Genomic DNA, 20,230 nt, shown 5'->3' with positions numbered 1-20,230 from the left:
AGAATACTGACCTTTTTACCTCTTTATTTTATTTTTTTTATCTATTTATGTAAATCACTGAAAAAGAAAAAGGATGCAATTTCACGTTCCACAGTCCATTTTACTTCAAAACTTTCCTAATTGTGAACACCCATAGCGGCATAACATAATTCGTGTGCAAGCTTCGACAGGAGTTTCCGCTGCTTTTTATTCCGGCTGAGACCATGGACGTGATGTAGTGCAACATAGTGATACAACTGCATCTCAGGGCAGTATACGACACACATACGGGATCACGAAGATCGTATTTCGGTGACCCGACCGTGGGCGGCTCGTTACCTGAAAGTTCATATACCGTCCAATCGTGAAATCTTTCTTTCAACTCAATAAGCTCGCAGTTTAAAAAAAAAAGAATACAAGCAAAACAAAAATATCTTGAAACTTTCGCGATTAAGGAAGACTTATAAAAGTTGCACGCGGTAATGTAAACACAGCAAATTATGTTTGCACTATCTATACTAATGCATTTAAATATCAGACATCTGAGGATAATAAAATGACTGGAAAAGAGACGAACTTTCTCTTTCCTTCGTGTTATATATTCTATCTTTACATTTCATTGAAATAAAAAAACTGTAAAAAAAAATGCAAAGCCAAATTCGAATGTAATATGCCACAATTTATCGATAACATTTATAGAAGATTATAATTCGCATATAACTCACACACAGTGCGCAATAAAAAAAAAAACAATATGTTTTTGCAATATAATAGAATATTAAATATACATATTTTCGATAATATTTTTATTCGATGAAGAATAATATGCAAAGAATACGCAATTAAACTATACATTTTTAAATGCAACCCCTACTGTCGATTGTAAACTCAATTTCACGTAAAACGAAATTCCCAGAGGACAGACCTTTTATTTTTCGTCCGCTTCTAGCGAAACATTTATCATGGGATTTTATCGAGAGACGTTCGATCGGTTTGACAATATAAAGTAGAAAACCGTGGCATTTACGTGACTTTACAGGAGCGAGCACTTTGATAAACATCTTATAGTAGGTTAACGTCTCACTGAAGGCGCATTTCCGCATGACCACCCACGGATTAATACGCCTACGCAAATTTCAATTCACTCAAATCCTATTCATAATTGTAATTTAAATCGTCCGGATTGATCGTTCACATCGGGCGTGATATTAATAATTGAAGTAGTTGGAAAAATATCGTATAATTTTAAAAATTAAGACAATGTTTCATTTTTTTATTATAACCGATCTGTTATCGCGAATAGATTGATTACCTTTTTAACTTTATATGATAATCGTTTTTTACTTTTAAATGTCTTTCTTACTTTTCTCTCATTGATCTCTGTAAAATCAATATAGGTACACTAAGAGAATTTTCTCTTAGAATTTACCCTGAAAATCATGATAATCGTGGGGACAATATGGAAAGAACTTTATGAGAATTTCTCTGATTAATGTTTATTACAATAAAAATAATAATATCTATCACAATAAAATATAAAACATGTTTGATTAATTGTAAATGTAGCTTGTAACAATTTGGTAAAATTAATAAGGGTACAGCAAGGCTTTATTGACGAGCAATAGTAGTTGAAGATTAAATTAAATGTATTCTAATAGATTTGATACAAATATTCACGACGATACGTTTCGACACTCACTTGTGTCTTTTCAATCGTTGGAAAAAAATTTAATGTGTTACAATTTGTTCATGTTCTTCGTATTATTTAGCGGTTGTAGTCGGAAATTATTTAGTCAATCTATATATAGAAAAGAATAAAACTTACAATGATGTACATAATTTTGTCAATAAACGCAGTAGCACTCGTAGACTTACATCAGAATCGCAGTAGCACTCGCATATTTAAAACTTTATCTTTGTCTGTGTGCATGTTGTTCTATATTTCTATAATGTGATCTTACTAAATGTATAAAGGATCTCTCTGAATCCGCTTTTTTATAGTCTATAGCACAAGGTGAACATTATTTATGTGTTGTTTATTTTGTCGAGTAACGGAAAATATGTTTTATCTAGTAAATCTGTATCTTCTTTGAAGTTCAAATTATTTTTTTGTTGTTTAATGTGAATATATTCTGATATTAATCGCTTGTAATAATTGTTTTCATGATCTAAAATCTGAACGTCGCCCCATTTCATAGAATGATTTAAATCGATTATGTGCTGGGAAACTACGCTCAAATTTGATTGTTTTATATTTCTTTTATGTTCGTTTATTCTTGTGTTTAATTTTCTCTTGGTTTGACCTACATATGAGACGTCGCGATCATTGCAATTTATTTTGTATATAATATTATTATTAGATATATGTTTTGTTGGGTCTTTGTGTAATTTAATGAATTTGTTTAATTTATTAAAACATTTGTAATCTGGTGAATATTCTGTTTGTTTGAATGTTTTAATAAGATGTTCAGAGAGACTCTTAATATATGGAAAACCTATGAATCTTCTTTGTGTCATTCTCACCTCTTTAAGATCGTCATTTTTGTTGTAGCTTTTTAATTTGGTTGTGAAGATTTTTTAAATCCTTAAGTTAATGTATTTGAAAATAAACTGCAGTGGGTATCCATTTTCTATTAGCAATTCGATGCAATATGTCAAATTTTTTGTGTAATAAATAGGATCTGACAACAGTATTGCTCTATCAGTTAGACCGAATATTGTGCCTATTTTATGGCAAGTTGGGTGATGTGAAAAATAAGATAGGTATCTACCAGAGAATGTGCCTTTATGGTACCATTCTATTTGTATTGTATTGTTTTTTCGGATTAAATTTATGTCTAAGAAACTTAAATTTCGATTTTTTTCCATTTCCATAGTGAATTTAATTCTTTCGTGATATGAGTTAAATAAGTTTAGTATTTTTGTGATTTCTGTGTGTTTGGCTGCCATTATAATGTCGTCAACATATCTATAATAAAAAAGTACACTGTTTTTGATTTTGTAAAGAGCTTTGTTTTCTATGTCTTGGAGTACAATATCCGAAATTATTGGTGATAATGGTGAACCCATGGGCCGTAAGTTTGTTTGTAAATAGTGTCATTAAATTTAAAATAACTTGAAGTTAATATGAATTGTACCATGTTCATGAACTCACTCTGTGGAAGAATCGTTTTTTCTTTAATGTAAGACCACCTGTTGTTCAGTCCGTTTATTGCTAAATCTATGGGTGTGTTTGTGAATAGCGACACACATCGAATGAACACAACTACACTGCATAGTAAAATTTATTAACTATATAGTAAAACTAATCAAACATATTTGATATTTTATTGTAATAGATATTATTATTTTTATTGTGATAAATATTAATCAAAGAAATTCTCATAAAACTCTTTCCATACCACATTGTCCCACGATTACCATGATTTTCAGGGTAAACTCTAAGAGAAAATTCTCTCTGTGTATTTAACGGAAATGAGAAGTAAATATTTTAAAAATATTAACATATTATTTTAATTTTTAACTTATTTTTATTTTAAAAATTAATTAAAAAATTAACGCTTTAATCAGCTGATTTCTGTCAGAAAAGTTAATAAAGCGTTAATCTGTTAATTAAATTTTAAAATAATATGTTTTAAATACATGTCACAATTCTTTAAACTCGATTAATATTTTTGACAGTTAGCTAATTTCTGTCAAAAAATATTAATCGCAGATAAGGCATCATTAACATTATTTACCACATATTACTATTTTAAATTTTATAACATATTATTATTTTAAAATTTAATTAGCAAATTAACACTTTATTAATATTTGTTGACAGAAATCAGCTAATTATAAAACGTTAATTTGTTAATTAAATTCTAAAATAATAGTATGTAATAAAAATTATAAAATAATATGTTTTAAATAAAATGTCATAATTCTTTAAACTCGATTAATATTTTTGATAGTTATCAGCTGATTTTCTGTCAAAATATATTAATCGCACATAAAACATTATAACACATATTATTTACAACATATTATTATTATATATTTTATAACATATATATATATATATTATTATTTTAAAATTTAATTAACAAAATAAGGTTTTAATTAGCTGCTTTCTGTCAAAAAATATTAATCAAGATTAAATAAAATAAAAAAATATCATTCTTTTTTATATAAAAAAAACCGAGGAATAGCGCGCGCTTGTGTTGTTCTAATTAGCCTAAAAGAGATATATTTTGCAGCCTTGACATCTCTTTCGCAGATTTCTCTTCCTTAATTATGAAAAAATATACCCCAAAAGTAATTATTCTTTCGCGCAAAACTTCTTTTTTAACTGGAATATATTTCTTAATGCTGCTGCCATCTCTCGAGGGCAGAATGGATTTTTATCGAATGCAAGTGCATCGACACCGCGAGATGACGACGGCTGTCTTATCACCGATGCAATGACTCTGTGATCAAAAAGGTTAAGTATTCATTACCGCGAATCCTGAGCAAAGGCAAAGGACGTAAACAGGAGACAACGACGTAAACGACGTTTTCGCGGTGAGTCGCGCGAGCTTATCAATATTCGCGGTCGCGTGGGGATAGCGAAATCCACAACGACATATTGTACTGAGCCACAAGAACGCGACGTCGATTACTGACAGAACTCTTGAGTGATCCTCGACGCCGCGGAATATGATGACTCTGAAAGTAAGGGACAAGAGCGTGCCTACTTTCGCGTGAGTTTTGCTGCGAAAATTGCTTTTGGTTTCTAGGCGACCGTCGTTAATTGCTCCTTTAGACGAGCCCGTCTTCTTCAGAGTTTCTTATCGAGACGTAATTTAACGGCTTCGATCAAATCTGAAGGAAAGATGTCGTTCGAAGACGAGAAACGTATGAAAATTAATTGCAATCTATGACATCACATTAAACTATGACACACACACATTTCTATAAATATTCTATAAATAAATGTATATATATATTTTTTCTTATTTCTGTTATAGAGAAATTCTTAAGCATGCCACTGAAGGAGAAGAGAAGTTTCTATAAATCCCAAGTTACAACTCTGGATCAAATTCCTGCATGGCCAGAATATTGGGAGAAAAACAAATTCAACATCCCCAAGACTCTTGAGAAAACTGAAATGACTGACGAGGTCGTAGCTAAGAAAGTATCAATATGGCAAGGAGATATAACTTCACTTGAAATAGATGCAATTGTCAATGCTGCAAATTCGAGTCTTTTGGGAGGTGGTGGAGGTAGAAAGAATGTTAATTATATATTAGGAAACATAACACAAAAGTAAATATAAATAATAAAATTATCTATATACGTGCTTAATATAATATAATGTTTTTCAGTCGATGGAGCTATCCATAGAGCAGCGGGACCAAGTTTAGGGAAAGAATGTGCAACATTAGGAGGATGTAAAGTTGGTGAAGCCAAAATTACAGGAGGTTACATGTTGCCGGCTAAATGTTAGTAATTTATTTTTTGCAAGAGCTTAATGTAATATATTATTTTTTATTAACAAAAATTAATATTTGGATACTTACGATGTTTTAGATATTATTCATACAGTTGGTCCACAAGGTGAAAAGCCAGATAAATTACAAGAATGTTATGAAAACAGTCTGACGTTGATTAAAAAGAATCATTTGCGTTCTATCGCATTCCCATGCATATCTACTGGAGTTTATGGGTATCCGCAAAGACCTGCGGCCAAAGTAGCGTTATCAACAGTCAAGAAATTCCTCCATAAAAATAAAGATGTAAGATTATCTACATATAATTTATGATAACTATATTCTTCTAATATCTATAATCATTAATATTCATAAAGTTTTATTGTGATTTTCCAGATTGATAGAGTCATTTTTTGCTTATTTTTAAAAAGTGATAAGGACATATACGAGGAGCTATTGCAAAAATACTTTGCTCTTGACTGAATATCTATTGGCAGGTTTTTATTTTTACCAAGTTTTCTATATTATTTAACATATTTCGTAGAACTGTACTTCAAAGTTAAATTAATATAGAATATTAATTTAACATTGGATATTATATACTATTTTATTTCTTTTATCTTACTATAACCTTTTAAAATTTAACGAATGAATAATAGATGTAGGTTTCACAAAGAATGAACTTTGGACATTTTATTGAAGCTTTAAATTAAGATATACACTATACAATATCCTATTGATATCTTATTAACGAATAAAAAATTAAAATAGAGATTATGCAATAATGATATGTTATATAATAAATCATAATTTTGTCATATTACGCGATTTTTCGAATTTAACATAACGTATAATTATTATTTTCATATGGCATTATAAAGGGATAGTAATCAAATCTATAATGTTAAAATCTGTACGTAATTTATTTTGATTTTTGGTTTTATTGTAGCATTAAACTCATCAATCAGGACAAAGAAATCCTGATTCGTTCTCGCTTTATTATCGATCATAAAAGGGTAAATGAATATATAATAATTTGATTAATGTCAATATTATATAAAACTAATAATTGATCATCGTACGTATGAATTTTACTGCACTTAAGTGCATTTCGTTCGACGCTATTTTTCACTTCGAAGCGTTTAATGCACCAATCGGAACGAAGAACCGCTACGAAACGAAAATAGCGTCAAGTGCAGCGCGCCTTTTACCTGCGCCTTCTACACTCGGACAGCGCGAGAGAGCGGCGCATGCGCGTCGTTCCGGGTCCGTGGCGGCGCGCCGCCATCTTGAAAAATCGAAGTGCCGTGATGTCTGTATGTGGCGGCGGTAGGTGGGGGACGGTCGGTCGGTCGTTAACGCGGTGTATCTCGGACGGGAAATATCTGTCACAAATGGGCGAATATCCTTGAGTGCGTACTGGACACGAGGTGTCCGGGCCGAAGACGCGCCGCGCCGTCGTTCACGAGCATCTTCCGCGTCCTCGCGACACGGCACGCGCCAGTGTTTGCCGTATCGCCGTCTTCGTCTTCGTCGTCGTCGTCGTCGTCGCGGTTCGTCGCTGCCGTCGCCGCCGTCGCCACAGCCGTCTCGGAGCACACCCAAGAGGCCTCCGGTACAGTCGCCCCGCACCTGGCCGATCCGCCGTGGCGAGGGTGCGCGTCGTGGGAGTCGAGGGAGTACGGAGTGAAATAGTGTGCGCGTCGCGAGAGAGAAGGAAAGAGAAAGAGGGACGGTGGGAGAAGGAAGAGGGCACAGTGTGTCGATAGTAGAGCCGTGCGCCGGTTTTATCGTGCACAGCTCCGAGCGGACGCGGGTGTCCGAGGGTATCCGAGCGTCGCGAGGGATCTCGTGGTCTAGCTCTACCCTCCTCCTCGTCGTCGTCGTCGTCGTCGTCGTTGTGAAGAAAGTCGGAGCGAACGAGCGTCGTAACGGGCGAACGTTACGTGCATGCGCTCGCGGCGTGAAGTTAGCCCCTATCTCGGACGCGCGAAACGCGAGAGGGACGTGGAAAAAGCGGTTCCGCGCGCGTGGAACTCTCGGTAATCTCGGGTGAATGCGAGTGAATCGATAGAGAGAGACGACGGATAACCGACCCGGTCGTCGCCTGGATCTCGGGGCGAGACGAAGCGGACGTAATCGAGGTCCCGTAATCCTGAATGGCCGCCGCCGCTTTCTAGGTTACTGACGGACAGGCCAGGAGAGCGTGAGAAAGAAAGAGAGAGAGAGAGAGAGAGACACCGCGGACATAACTGAAAGAAACGGACATTGCGAGAGAGGTGCAAGGAAAGGGAGTAGTAGGAAACGAATCTGTGGTGCGCGAGTGAGAGCGAAGAAGGAAAGAAAGAGAGAGAGAGAGAGAGTGAGACACCGAACGACCGTGAGCGCTCTCGCGCGGGTGCGCGACTTCGACACGACTCCACGACGACTACGTCGCCTTCGGCGCCGATGTGCGGCCAGCGAGGAAGCAGCACGCCGCGAACAACGTGTCCAGGACGTCTCTCCCGTGCTCGCCGGCGTAGTCCCGCGCCGACGAAGGAGGTCTAAGCCGTCGTCGGCGCCGCGCTACCTAGTGCTGCCGTTTTTTTCGCAAGACTCGGTGCGTCCGCTGATATCACACGCCAACGTTTACCATCGTCATCGCTACTATTACCGATCACCGCCGTCGTCCTCGTAGCCGTCCTCAACGTCATCGCCGAGGCTCAACTCGCATGTATGCATCTCGACGCGTAAGTACTTATTATTATCAGAATATATATATATATAAAGAATAAGAGAAAGAGAGAGAGGGAGAGAGAGGGAGAGAGAAGTCGTAGACGTAAGGGTGCATACGAAAGAGTTGCGTTTGCGTAGGTGAGTGCACGATATGGTCCAAGTGTCGAAAAAAAGAGTTGGGGGAGGGGAGAACTGTTAGCCTTAGCCCCGAGGGGAGAGTCATTCCGCTTTTCTTGCTGGTCCCTTTCTCTCTCGAGTCTCTCTCTCTCTCTCTCTCTTTCTCTCTCGATTTGGCTCCGCGGAGTTGTTTCCTGTGTGTGCCCCCGCTCTCTATTTCTGTCCTCTTCTGTCTCTCTTGTGCACGCAACTCGTCCCCACGTATATTTTAGCCGGTATACTCTCTTACGCTGCTTTCTTAACCCTACATTTTCGACTGTCACTAATCCTCGAGAAGAGAGAGAGAGAGAGAGAGAGAGGAAGATCCTTTTTTCTCTCCATCTCGGGAACGACGTTTTCCGAGCTCGTCGTTTCTCGGTTCGTTAATTTCTCTCTCTATTATATAATATATACCTAACAAACAATAGATTTTTGAACCGCAAATTTTCTTTTACGTTGAGGTTAGATGCGCACGTGAGGATTTTATTATCGGAAGCCGCGGATAATAAAACGCTAAAATGGACGATCTCGTAAAAGACATAATTATTCTGTAATCGGCCGTATTCACACACATTCCATACTTTAGCTTTAAAAAATGTGGCTGCCCTATTATGAATGTTGACGTTAAAATTCACGTACATTTTTACCGTCTGAAATATGAATACGCACGCTGCATTTTTAATACGAGAAATGTAGAGACGCCGGAGATCTTGCTATTTATCGGAAAATCTTGGTTCTAAAAAGCGGATCGATATCACCGATAGAAAGGTCGGACCTAGCGTTAATTTGGTCGTTCAAAATGTTGAATACTGATCGAGGGAATTTATTAATTCAAACTTCAATAAAACTTCAATAAAAAACATGAGACGAGTGAAATCGCGATAAATCAAACGTAATAAAGGCTCTCGAAGTCTTGCTTGCTCGAATAAAATTGCCGTTAAGTCGTGTCGATTCATTCAATCTCTGAAAAATAGCAGCGTGTGATTATCGAGCGTTTCATATCTCGATTATACGTGACACTTGGTGAAAATAATGCGATTTAATCTAAAAAAGATATAAAAAAAAACGATTTTCTTTTATAAAAAGAGAGAGCACTTTCGCGGTTGAATCATTAATGTAAAAGATAGATTAATATTAAATCATAAATTTTTTAAATCAGACGCTTCTTTGACACATGTCATCTCGATTGTATTTTTTTTTGCAATTGAGATAGCAAGTCAAAAAATATCTGGCATTTAAATTAAAATTATCGATGTATGTTAATAATTCTTTTTTTTAATCTGCTTATTTAACACTCTCAATAATATATTACGATATAATATATTATTATAATAATTATTAATAATAATATATTATCGTAATAATTATTATAATAATATATTATATCGTAATATTAAATGTAATATTACAATTATTTATATAATTATTGCGCCATTTTTTATGCGAAATCTATCATCAAGAAGACGAGAAATGTAAATTTATGAATTTTGAAATTATCTTTCTTTGTAAAGAGTGAAACTTTGTTTCAATTTTCAATTTCTAAACTACAGAGAAAAAAAATAATAACAGTAACAAAGCGCTTTTTATACTCAACTATAATTTATGTGCGTGAATTAATGTGGTAATATTAAAATTAAAAATTAAATTAGAACGAACTTTATAAGTGCGTTGAACGATCACGTTTCGAAACGTAATTAATAATCTGTTATAAAACAGATTTCTGCCACATATAGCAGAGGTATCGAAGCATCACGGTGTGCATCGAAATGTGTCAACGATAAAGAATAAATTGCAGTCGCTTTTCGCTCTCTCTCTCTCTCTTGTTATCCATAATTATCTAGAAAGTAGTGGTTTAGTAGATAGTGTGCTATTGTTTACGCATTGACGCTCAACAATGATTATCGTATAATCGATGCGTGACGTAGAGTTAAAAAATAGTGTGTTAAAAAATAAAACACTTTGTACTTATAAAATAACTGAAGGTCTAATCATATTTATGAAATCGTATAGACATAATTATACTCTACGGTATCTCTTATTATGAATTTTGTTCTTTAAAACACGCTAAATGGAAATAAATAATTTTAATTTCTGATTAATCTTAATTTTAATTTTTATTAATTCGCAAAGAGAAAGAGAGAGAACTCTAATTTTTTATTTATAAAGTAACTTTCTTCCAAAGACGTACGATATTTTTATTTTAAGTCCGTTTTGTCCAACTTTACGCTCGTTTTGCCATTCACGGTATATACGCGGCTTTGTGGTGCTTATTCTATCAGAAACACGCTATTGCAAAAAGTTTCTATTGTGGCAACACGTTGTCGTCCCATTGAGTGGCTCACGGAAACATTTTCATGACCGCCCATTTCCTCGTGGTCGACGTGCAACACCATCGGCCACTCTTGCCGATTGAAACGTTTTTTTTTTTTTTTTATTATTCGTCTCTCTTCGTCCATTCCTTCCCCTTCTCTCGGAAGGGTACAATGCTGCTAACTCCCTCCATATCGGTTAATCGTGAAAAAAATTTACCTCTTAGTAACAATGTCTTATTGGGTATCTGTATCGATCATAAAAGAATCCTACAACGATCTATATTTATTATCCAAGTATCGACGATGCTTAATTTTATAGCACACTAACGTATATCGATATTACCTTCAATATCGTAGGCTCAGTGATGTGTGTCTTGATAAAAAAAACTTGTTTACCCGTAATGTTGATACACATTAATTAAGAATTAATTTATATTACATATAAATTGCAATTTAATATATGGAGCATTATTGTCGCTATCTTTTTATCGTATAATTTGAGGAGAAGGAAGGTGGAATGATAAAACAAAATTTCACTGAAAAAAGAAAGATAACAATTCTAAGATTTATAAATCTTCGTCCTCGCGTTGAAAGTTTCATGCATAAAAAGCGGCGTGATAACTGTACAAAGGTATGCAGTGTACACATGGCGAGAATTTTTATTATTAGGAAATATGTATTCCTTGCTGCTCATACTTGGCGCGCACCTTACGTTCTACTTTAATTGCCTTTTATACTTTCACGAGCACATAAACACATCGCGGCAATTGGCGTGTGATACGCGACGCCGCTCGCGTTACATCGCCATTGTTCTTCTAATGATACAACCTAATGACAAACCGACTCACCGGAAGAACTCTTTAATGCTACGCCCCCGCAGGTGTCACATCGCGCGACACGAAGCAATCGCGATAATTACATTGCTGCGATTGCTTCGTGTCGACGTAAGCAGTTTGTGGCACCCGCAACTTAAATCACCCAACTACGATTAACAATGCAGCGCCCTTGCTCCGCTCATAACTAGCACTTAATAAGAGGGAGCAGAATTCGATCAATAGCAACCACGAACTCTTGCGCATATTGAAATATCAAATTTCTTATCACGAGCAATTGATTTTCCTATTCTTGGATATTTTATTAAATAAAATAGTATATATATCTGTCAAAATTGTAATATTAAAAATGTCAAGTATAGAGAGAATTTTCTCTTAGAATTTATCCTGAAAATCATGGTAATCGTGGGACAATATGGTATGGAAAGAATTTTATGACAATTTCTCTGATTAATATTTATCACAATAAAAATAATAATATTTATTACAATATAAAATATGTTTTGAGTAATTTTACTATGCAGTTTAGTAAAATTAATCAAACATGTTTTATATTTTATTGTGATAGATAATATTATTTTTATTGTGATAAATATTAATCAGAGAAATTCTCATAAAATTCTTTCCATACCATATTGTTCCACGATTACCATGATTTTCAGGGTAAATTCTAAGAGAAAATTCTTTCAATGTATAAAATATAAATTTAGGTATTGATTTTTTAGTTCAATATATGATAAATTAATAAATTATTAATGATATCTAATTTAACTATATACAAAATATATTACACATCTCGTGTAGTTTTACTCAAGATACAAAGTTATCAATTTTTAAATATATTTGCAAAAATCTTAATATAAAATTTATTATAATAAAAAAGTACATATAACTTTTTTCAAACGTTTCATAAAATACACTTTAATATTGAAATGTCTCTTCGACGTTTAAACGTTTATTATTACTTCACGCTTGATAGACTTATTTTGCATATTTATTATTGTTTACTTAGCCTAATGTACAAGCACAATGACATTCGTAGAGACGCGGATAGAGAGTAATCTTCTTAGCGTGTGAGGACTCACCGCCCGGCAACGATTTATTCTTGGATTACGCTATGGAAACCGGGCTTCTAGCTTTATGTAATATCTTTCCTCGTTGTGTGCTATCGCAATTCTGTCCACCGGCAGAAAGCCGGGAATTGCTCGAGAAACGCACACGTCGTTCGACACAGCGAAACCGACAACGTGTAGACCGATAACGGCGCTTGTTGATGGCGTTTTGACACGTACCTAGATCGTCGCGAATGTGGTTAACAGCCGACGTGATAAAATAGCAACTATTGGTATCTCTATTACTTGATACGACGTCGATAATACTAGACACTGCTTATAAAATATAAGTGCTTGATACTATCATGTTTTTTCGGATAATAAAGAAAAATATAATAAAAGAATAAATTAAAAAATTAAAGTAATTAATTGACAATAGAAACATATATGGATATCGTAAGATAATTTGATTGAAAAATTATTTAAATCAGAATTAAATAAGATAAGCAAAATTTACTATCTTAGAATTTACCCTGAAAATCATGGTATAATATGGTATGGAAAGAATTTTATGAGAATTTCTCTGATTAATATTTATCACAATAAAAATAATATCTATCACAATAAAATATAAAATATGTTTGATTAATTTTACTAAAAGTATAGTAAAATTTACTAAAAGTATGGTAAAATTAATCAAACATATTTTTTAAATTCTTTCCATACCATATTGTCCCACGATTACCATGATTTTCAAGGTAAATTCTAAGAGAAAATTCTCTCTGTGTAGAAGACAATTTTTTAATTAAAATATTTATGTAATACTTGGATAGGAAAAATGACGAGAGATTCCACATTTTCGAATCTTGCGCCAGTTTCTGTGAAATCTTTGGCCACTCCTGGCCGCATGCCCTAACTGCGCGTGTATCGATAACCTAGTTCGTATAGGGATGGTCTAGGACCTAATTTCGCGTGACTTCGACTATCCTAGATTTCTGTTCGCACCTGATGTGAGCGTGCTGTTATCTCGGGTTTTTTATATTCTGCGCGATTTTCAACGTTCTACAGGTAGCTCCAAGTCCGAGATCCATCGTATTTTCGTATTTTAAACGATTCAAGATGGTACACATATTGATCTCTCTCAAAAAGCTTATATAACTCTTATAAAATTATATGAATATTTTAATATCAAATAAGAAGACTCTTAAATAACTCTGTCTCTCTTTGATAACAAATATATGTCAATACTTTGGAGCAATCAATCATTCTGTGAATTATAAGTTTTTATCATTTATATCATTTTACGTTATTCAAATCTCTTACAATTAGATAATGAAAAGAAAATTCTAACGTTAATATTACTTGATGACATTTGAATTAATCATAGCACGCATACATAATTACAATATTCTATCACTAACTGATAACAATTTTTCTATTTTTTTACACATAATATATATATAATTGAATTTGCCAAAGATCGGGCTATCGATTTTATATAATTATCTTCAAAAATTGCACATAGTTTCCGTCCGCTCAATATTTCCGTATCATTTCGAAATTTGCGCATTCGCGAGTTCGCCATATAATTATAGCTGTTAATGTCTCGCAGATGACTATACGGGAAACGAAATTATATTCGAAACACCTGTTTGCAGCGAAACAAACCGTCGGCGCGAACATTTTCTTAACGTCGTGACAATTCGTCCCGCGATGTCCTGCAGCTGTTATCACTAACGTCGCTTACGGCCATCTATCAAACGGCCGTTTACGTCATCATTGTGCACTGTACGAATGTTAACCTCCGCGGGTGAGCACGCATTTCCGCGATTTTCGCCGCGTAATCCTTTCCTCTGGTCGAGATTTCGTTGCGCTTAATCTTGGAGACATGCCAACGTAATGGCATCTTTTTAATTAAATGCGCGAATTCGCATTCACGCGCACGATTCCTTAATGCAAATATCTGAATAGAGGAGGAAATATTAGATAGTTGATCTCTATATTAAAACGAAAATTTTCGAAGATATAATTGAATTACTTACGATTATTGCGTAACATATATTGAAATTCCTGTTCAGTAAAATCGTAAAATTATATTTTTCTTTTTCAAGAAAACACAACTTCAAATTTGGCAAAAATTCTGTGCTATTACATTCATTGTATTCATCCAAAAATTGGCTAGAAAGATAACCGAAGTATTACTCTATTTTATGCCTTTTATATTGCACATTAAATCATTCGTTAGGTGTGTCACTCAATGATATGATGCAAGTCAGCCACATAACATAGAGAGATGAAATTATAGATATCAAAGTGCCGAGAAAAAAATATTTTGGATGCTTCTATTTTTTCAAATCAACGATAATATCAAACCGAACCGACTCTATATTTGAACAATTTAATTTCTACTCTCGTTAGTTCTACACAGAGAAAATTTTCTCTTAGAATTTACCCTGAAAATTATATGGTAATCGTGGGACAATATGGTATGAAAAGAATTTTATGAGAATTTCTCTGATTAATATTTATCACAATAAAAATAATAATATCTATCACAATAAAGTATAAAAATATATGTTCGATGAATATTTTACTAGACAGTTTAGTAAAATTAATCAAACATGTTTTATATTTTACTGTGATAGATATTATTATTTTTATTGTGATAAATATTAATCAGAAAAATTCTCATAAAATGCTTTTGATACCATATTGTCCCGCGATTATCTCATTAACTATTCGTGTTGCACATTTAAATAGTACTATGCAGATTAAATCTTTTTGATAATAATTTGAATCTATTATAATCGGAAATATGTATAATATATGTATATTGCATAGGGAAGAAGCAAAATCCGAAATAATTAGGGCCAAGTATAAATTGCAAGGGTATAAAAAACGCGTGTCTTTAAAATATTTTATTTCTCCACGCCTTTTCTATTCTGTGTTGTTCCCGATGAGCCTTTCTGCCGGTCGAGCGGTCGCCGGTCAAAGGCGGAAGTATGTATGTCGATCCTCTCACTTTATGGCCGGTGCCTCACAAAAGGGTGCATAGGATGGCGTGCTATCGTTGTGATTGCGTTGAAACGCGGTCGATTGTATTTTACCCGGTACGAAATTTGAGGTCCGAATGTTGTGTTAACGATTCTCGGAAGCGACGATACCGCGCGCTGTTACATAATGTGTCAAGTTGTCGTATTTAATTAAGTTTAATTGCGAAGCAACGCTCGCGCCCGCTCGTAAAGAGCCCGCTTACCTCCTCGTTCTCGCGCAAACTTTACGGTCGCGACTCACAGGGGCCATTATTTCGCTTATTCGTACTTACATTCGCGATTCATCGTCATTTTCACCGTTTCTCGCTATTTACGTGCGTTTGATAGAAGCAAGCACTGCGCTCTCTTCTCTCACAAATATGTATTAATTCTCTTTCAACTCGCTCTATAGACTAGAGCTGAATATGTCTTCGACTTTCCGGCGAATTCTAGTCCCATCTTTGACAATTTAATATTTCTTAATAATGATTATCTTCAAACTGAATAAAATTATTTTTTCATGTCAATTAAATTATTTGTTTTATAATTTAAATCGTTATTTTTTGTGTTGAATATATAATTGGAATCATTATTTCTTCATATATAATCACATTGATTCGCTTAGGAAAGTAAATATTTTTTCATACTTTCTTTTCTAATTTCTTGTGCTCGGTCACGTGCCGCTGCACAAGATGTGCATAAAATACACCATAGAGAGACCATCTCACTTTCTCGAATGCTCCTCCCTCCCCTTCTCGCCCCCGCATTAATTTATTATTCATTAGTTTCCCCAAGCGTAGCGTGCGATTATTGTTCGAGAAATAAACAAGGAGAATTGCATAAATATTGATTTTGTTAGTTACTTTTCGCCAAATATTTTTTGTTATACCTAAGTACGTATCCGTCACGAGGTAATCGATAGTAAGCGCTTGTATAAAACAAAGATGCGTGAAAAATGTAGGAAATAATCGTCTCAATTAATTATATTAATTGCATCTTTGTTGCATCCAAACTTTTTCTTATTTCATTAAAAAAATTACATATATTTGTATATTTTTAGATAATTTGTTTCTTCAAGTTGATAAATTCGTGATACGCTCACTATTTAATCTGATTTCAAAAAGAATATATCATATAATAATATCATATCTTTAATATATTAAATTTTTAATATAAAATAGTATTTCATTTATATAGTTGTTCCTATAAACAACTACAAGAAAAATACAATTATTTTCTGTATTGAAAACTTGATTTATTAAGTAGATTGCTAAAATTCACATAAATACAAGATTGACTATCTTCCTCATGCGGTCACGTATAAAGAGATAATACCTACCGGATTATTAATCTCGATACCGAGGGACAACACAATCTTGTTTCACCCAACCAATCACGAGAGACATGGATTTCACGCGCACACTTACACCATCAAATGCCCTGAACAGAGTGATCCATTTAATATATTATATATGATTCCGATCTTCGAATCTAACAGATACTCTAGACACAAACAAAAATTTCAAAAATTCTATACTGCGGCAAGATGAAAAATGACAGTGTCAATTTAGTATATGTAGTATATATTATAGATTATTTTTATAAATTTTTATAATTTTTTAATACAGAAAAATCTGCATAATGAATAAAAAATATATTAAAAGATAAAGAAGAATATTTAGATCTTTACAAATAATTCTACTTTAATTTGCTATTAATTTATTGATGATATAAATTAGATTAATATATTTTTTGAATTTTATATAATTTATATATTGTATAAATTACATATTAATTTTGAAACATATGATGATTCTTATACAAAAATTTGTTTGATTATATTGCACAAAAGATCTTTGCGTAAAATTCTTGTTGCGTAAAACTTACGTAATGTCTGAAATTTATTCGTGAATAAGCATGGATTACCTGATATATATATCTATATATATGTATATATATATATATATATCTTTTTCTCTGCTGCTGACATTTCTCCCTTTTAGTCATTTCTCCCTTTTAGTAGATTTCTTGTTCCGCTCGATTAGATAGAAACTTTAAGTAAATCCGAGACGAGAGAGTTGTCGTAGGATTATTGATTCATACCTTATGATATAACGTGATTAAACGTATTTTCTCAAATAAAATTTTTCTAAGTTCAGTATATTACGTGGACATTTTATTTATTCAATGAACGAATGATGAAAATGGATTTATTTTTACGCACTATTAAAAAGCTTCTCGTTATAAAATATTTCTGACTATATACACTTTAAAGAGAAAATCGAGTTTATTGTTTGATTAAGGCTATAATATATAACAAACACTCTAATTATACATATCGATGACGTCAATAAATAAAGAACGGGGAGTCTATTTTTCTCTAAGATGCTAATTTTAAATCTTTTTTGCCATGATGAGAGATATTTTTACAAGAATTATAGTTTGTGTCGCGCATGGTGTAATTTCGGTAAATCTCACATTTCTTCATCGGTTCAGCTAACATATATTGAAATAAATCAGGAACGAAATATTTGATATTGTGTCTAATGTTGTGTTACGAAGTCAAATTTGTTTTTTCCGACTCGGGATATGGACATCGGTGTTTTGCGCGTAAACACAGTCGCGCTTGTCGCGATATATAAATAGAATCGTAATATACGGACGAGACACGTGTATGTATGTGTGTATCTTGCTCGCCATGGGTCAGCAGACACATCAGAGAGACCCCAAGTTGGTTCGACGTTACATTCCGTCCGTATTCGTTGCTACAAGGTATGATTCACTCTCGCCTACCTGTGTAAAAGTTCGACCTGTTTCGAAGCAAGAGGATTCGTATCCTTTTTATCCCTTTTTCAGACAACCGTAACCAGGCACGTGAAAACTTTAAATTGAAAGGATAATATCTAATATTATTTGTCAACCGATTTGTGTGTCATTGAGCACGTTATTAATACAATATATATTAATCTCGTAAAGTTTTACGAATTAATGCACTTGTAATAATATTGTTCTTTCCCAAAATATAATATTTGAAAAAAATTAAATAAATCTTATAGAGTTAATATTAATAAATGTCGATATATAAATCACCCGAGAGAATATGTGTATACACGAATTTTAAGAAACTCGAGATACGTTATTGACAATATAAGACATCTATGTCAATCAGGAAGAATATAATCGTGCTCGCGCGATTGGAATGTCAAATAAATGTGACACGTGACAGGTCGCGATGCACATTCCGTGCGTGACAATCGCGAAAACTCGTTAGCGCAAAGATATTTTCACTTGCGGTCAGCATTTTCATTTGATTACTTACATTGTGCTATCACCGTACGTAAACATTGATCTCGCGCACGCATTAACGTCATTTCACGGTTTGGTCGGCCGTATACACGACGACTGGTATGTGAAATGTGCATGCGTGCCGCCGGCACCGCATATATACGCGGATACCATCGGCCGTGTGGTTAATTGAAGCACATGGTTTGCCGTGCATACCAATTAATAAGGCGCGCACTTCGTCAATCAGTGGCTGCATCGCTATATCGAACGTGTATCGATCTCGCGCTCAGCTAAATTGGGTGAAAACGAAATGATCTTACACTGAGAGAATTTTCTCTTAGAATTTACCCTGAAAATCATCGTGGGACAATATGGTACGGAAAGAATTTTATCAAAATTTCTCTGATTAACATTTATCACAATAAAAATAATATCTATTACAATAAAATATAAAACATGTTTGTAATTTTACTAAACTGTATAGTAAAATTAATCAAACATTTTATATTTTATTGCAATAGATATTATTATTTTTATTGTGATAAATATTAATCAGAGAAATTCTCATAAAGTTCTTTCCATACCATATTGTCCCACGATTATCATGATTATCAGGGTAAATTCTAAGAAAAAATTCTTTCTATGTACCAATCATCCGGTCGCGCGGCAATCGGCTCTGTAATCTCGAGAGATATCGATGGTTTTAAAAGTATTTTAGGAAACTATTTTTCCCTCAGTTAGAGAAGATGATTAAAACTAAAGATTATACTATCGCATAAAATTAATATGTTAGATATAATATTTTTTTGCAAAATAAAAGACAGATGGCTTGAGAATCTATTATTTGAATGCTTAATTTAAACAATAACAATAATTTGAAATAATAATTTGAAAATTTGAAGAGCTGAAATGTGTGTATGTATATATACATATATACTCAAAGATATAATATATATTCTAAAGTAATTGTTAATATAATATATCTAAATATTTTAAATTTTCTAAGTATACAAATTGAATAAGATGGACAGAAAAAGTATCGTTTATATATGTAAGATATTTACACAAAGTATGTATAGAGTTTTTCTTATAAAAAAAAGAAACTTTTACCTGTTCACCTTGTTCAGCGAAGACTATAAGAGAGAGAGAGAGTAGGCGAATAATTTGCTCTTTTCCCGTTGGCATTACAGTATTTTTTTATGTCTAGTCACTTGAATCATTAATGACTCACAGAGATGACCTCACCTTTCGATCGCGTCTCGTTGTTCATTCGAAGAGTAACGTTCTCGCTTTTAATCTCTCCCGAAAGGGCCTGGAAGGGCTTGTCGAGATGGAGTAAGCCGGTCTATTTAATCCCACGGGCTCAACGTTGCTGTTCTTCCTTTGTTCCAGGCGTGAGGGGAGAAGAGGGTG

The 20,230-nt window shown here is 33.7% G+C and overlaps 1 protein-coding gene across 2 annotated transcripts; it reads left to right on the top strand.

Moving 5' to 3' along the window:
• The first annotated feature begins 4,412 nt into the window (after nucleotides 1–4,412).
• On the top strand, nucleotides 4,413–6,149 carry LOC145942565 (macro domain-containing protein CT2219). Of its 2 annotated transcripts, XM_083049429.1 has the most exons (6): nucleotides 4,413–4,674; nucleotides 4,740–4,857; nucleotides 4,971–5,225; nucleotides 5,328–5,444; nucleotides 5,533–5,738; nucleotides 5,829–6,148. In XM_083049429.1, the coding sequence occupies exons 1-6, from the start codon at nucleotides 4,660–4,662 to the stop codon at nucleotides 5,913–5,915; spliced, it is 798 nt and encodes a 265-aa protein (XP_082905555.1). In that variant the 5' UTR covers nucleotides 4,413–4,659; the 3' UTR covers nucleotides 5,916–6,148. The 2 variants fall into 2 exon arrangements, with proteins under 2 accessions (XP_082905555.1, XP_082905556.1); XM_083049430.1 differs by lacking the exon at nucleotides 4,740–4,857 and having other exon boundaries at nucleotides 4,413–4,703; nucleotides 5,829–6,149.
• The last annotated feature ends 14,081 nt before the right edge of the window (nucleotides 6,150–20,230 follow it).

The sequence above is a fragment of the Prenolepis imparis genome, unplaced genomic scaffold (genome assembly GCF_030444845.1).
Source record: "Prenolepis imparis isolate NDT839.2.m4 unplaced genomic scaffold, iyPreImpa1.0 SCAF_11, whole genome shotgun sequence".
Taxonomy (NCBI): domain Eukaryota; kingdom Metazoa; phylum Arthropoda; class Insecta; order Hymenoptera; family Formicidae; genus Prenolepis; species Prenolepis imparis.
The sequence above is the reverse complement of the archived record's forward strand: the minus strand, read 5'-3'. Positions and strand labels throughout refer to the sequence as shown.

Bases quoted from the DNA above. Each gene is read 5' to 3' on its own strand.
- LOC145942565 (XM_083049429.1), top strand. The intron at 4,858-4,970 runs GTATGAAAATTA...TTTCTGTTATAG, and splicing joins GTCGTTCGAAGACGAGAAAC to AGAAATTCTTAAGCATGCCA. The intron at 5,739-5,828 runs GTAAGATTATCT...GTGATTTTCCAG, and splicing joins TCCTCCATAAAAATAAAGAT to ATTGATAGAGTCATTTTTTG.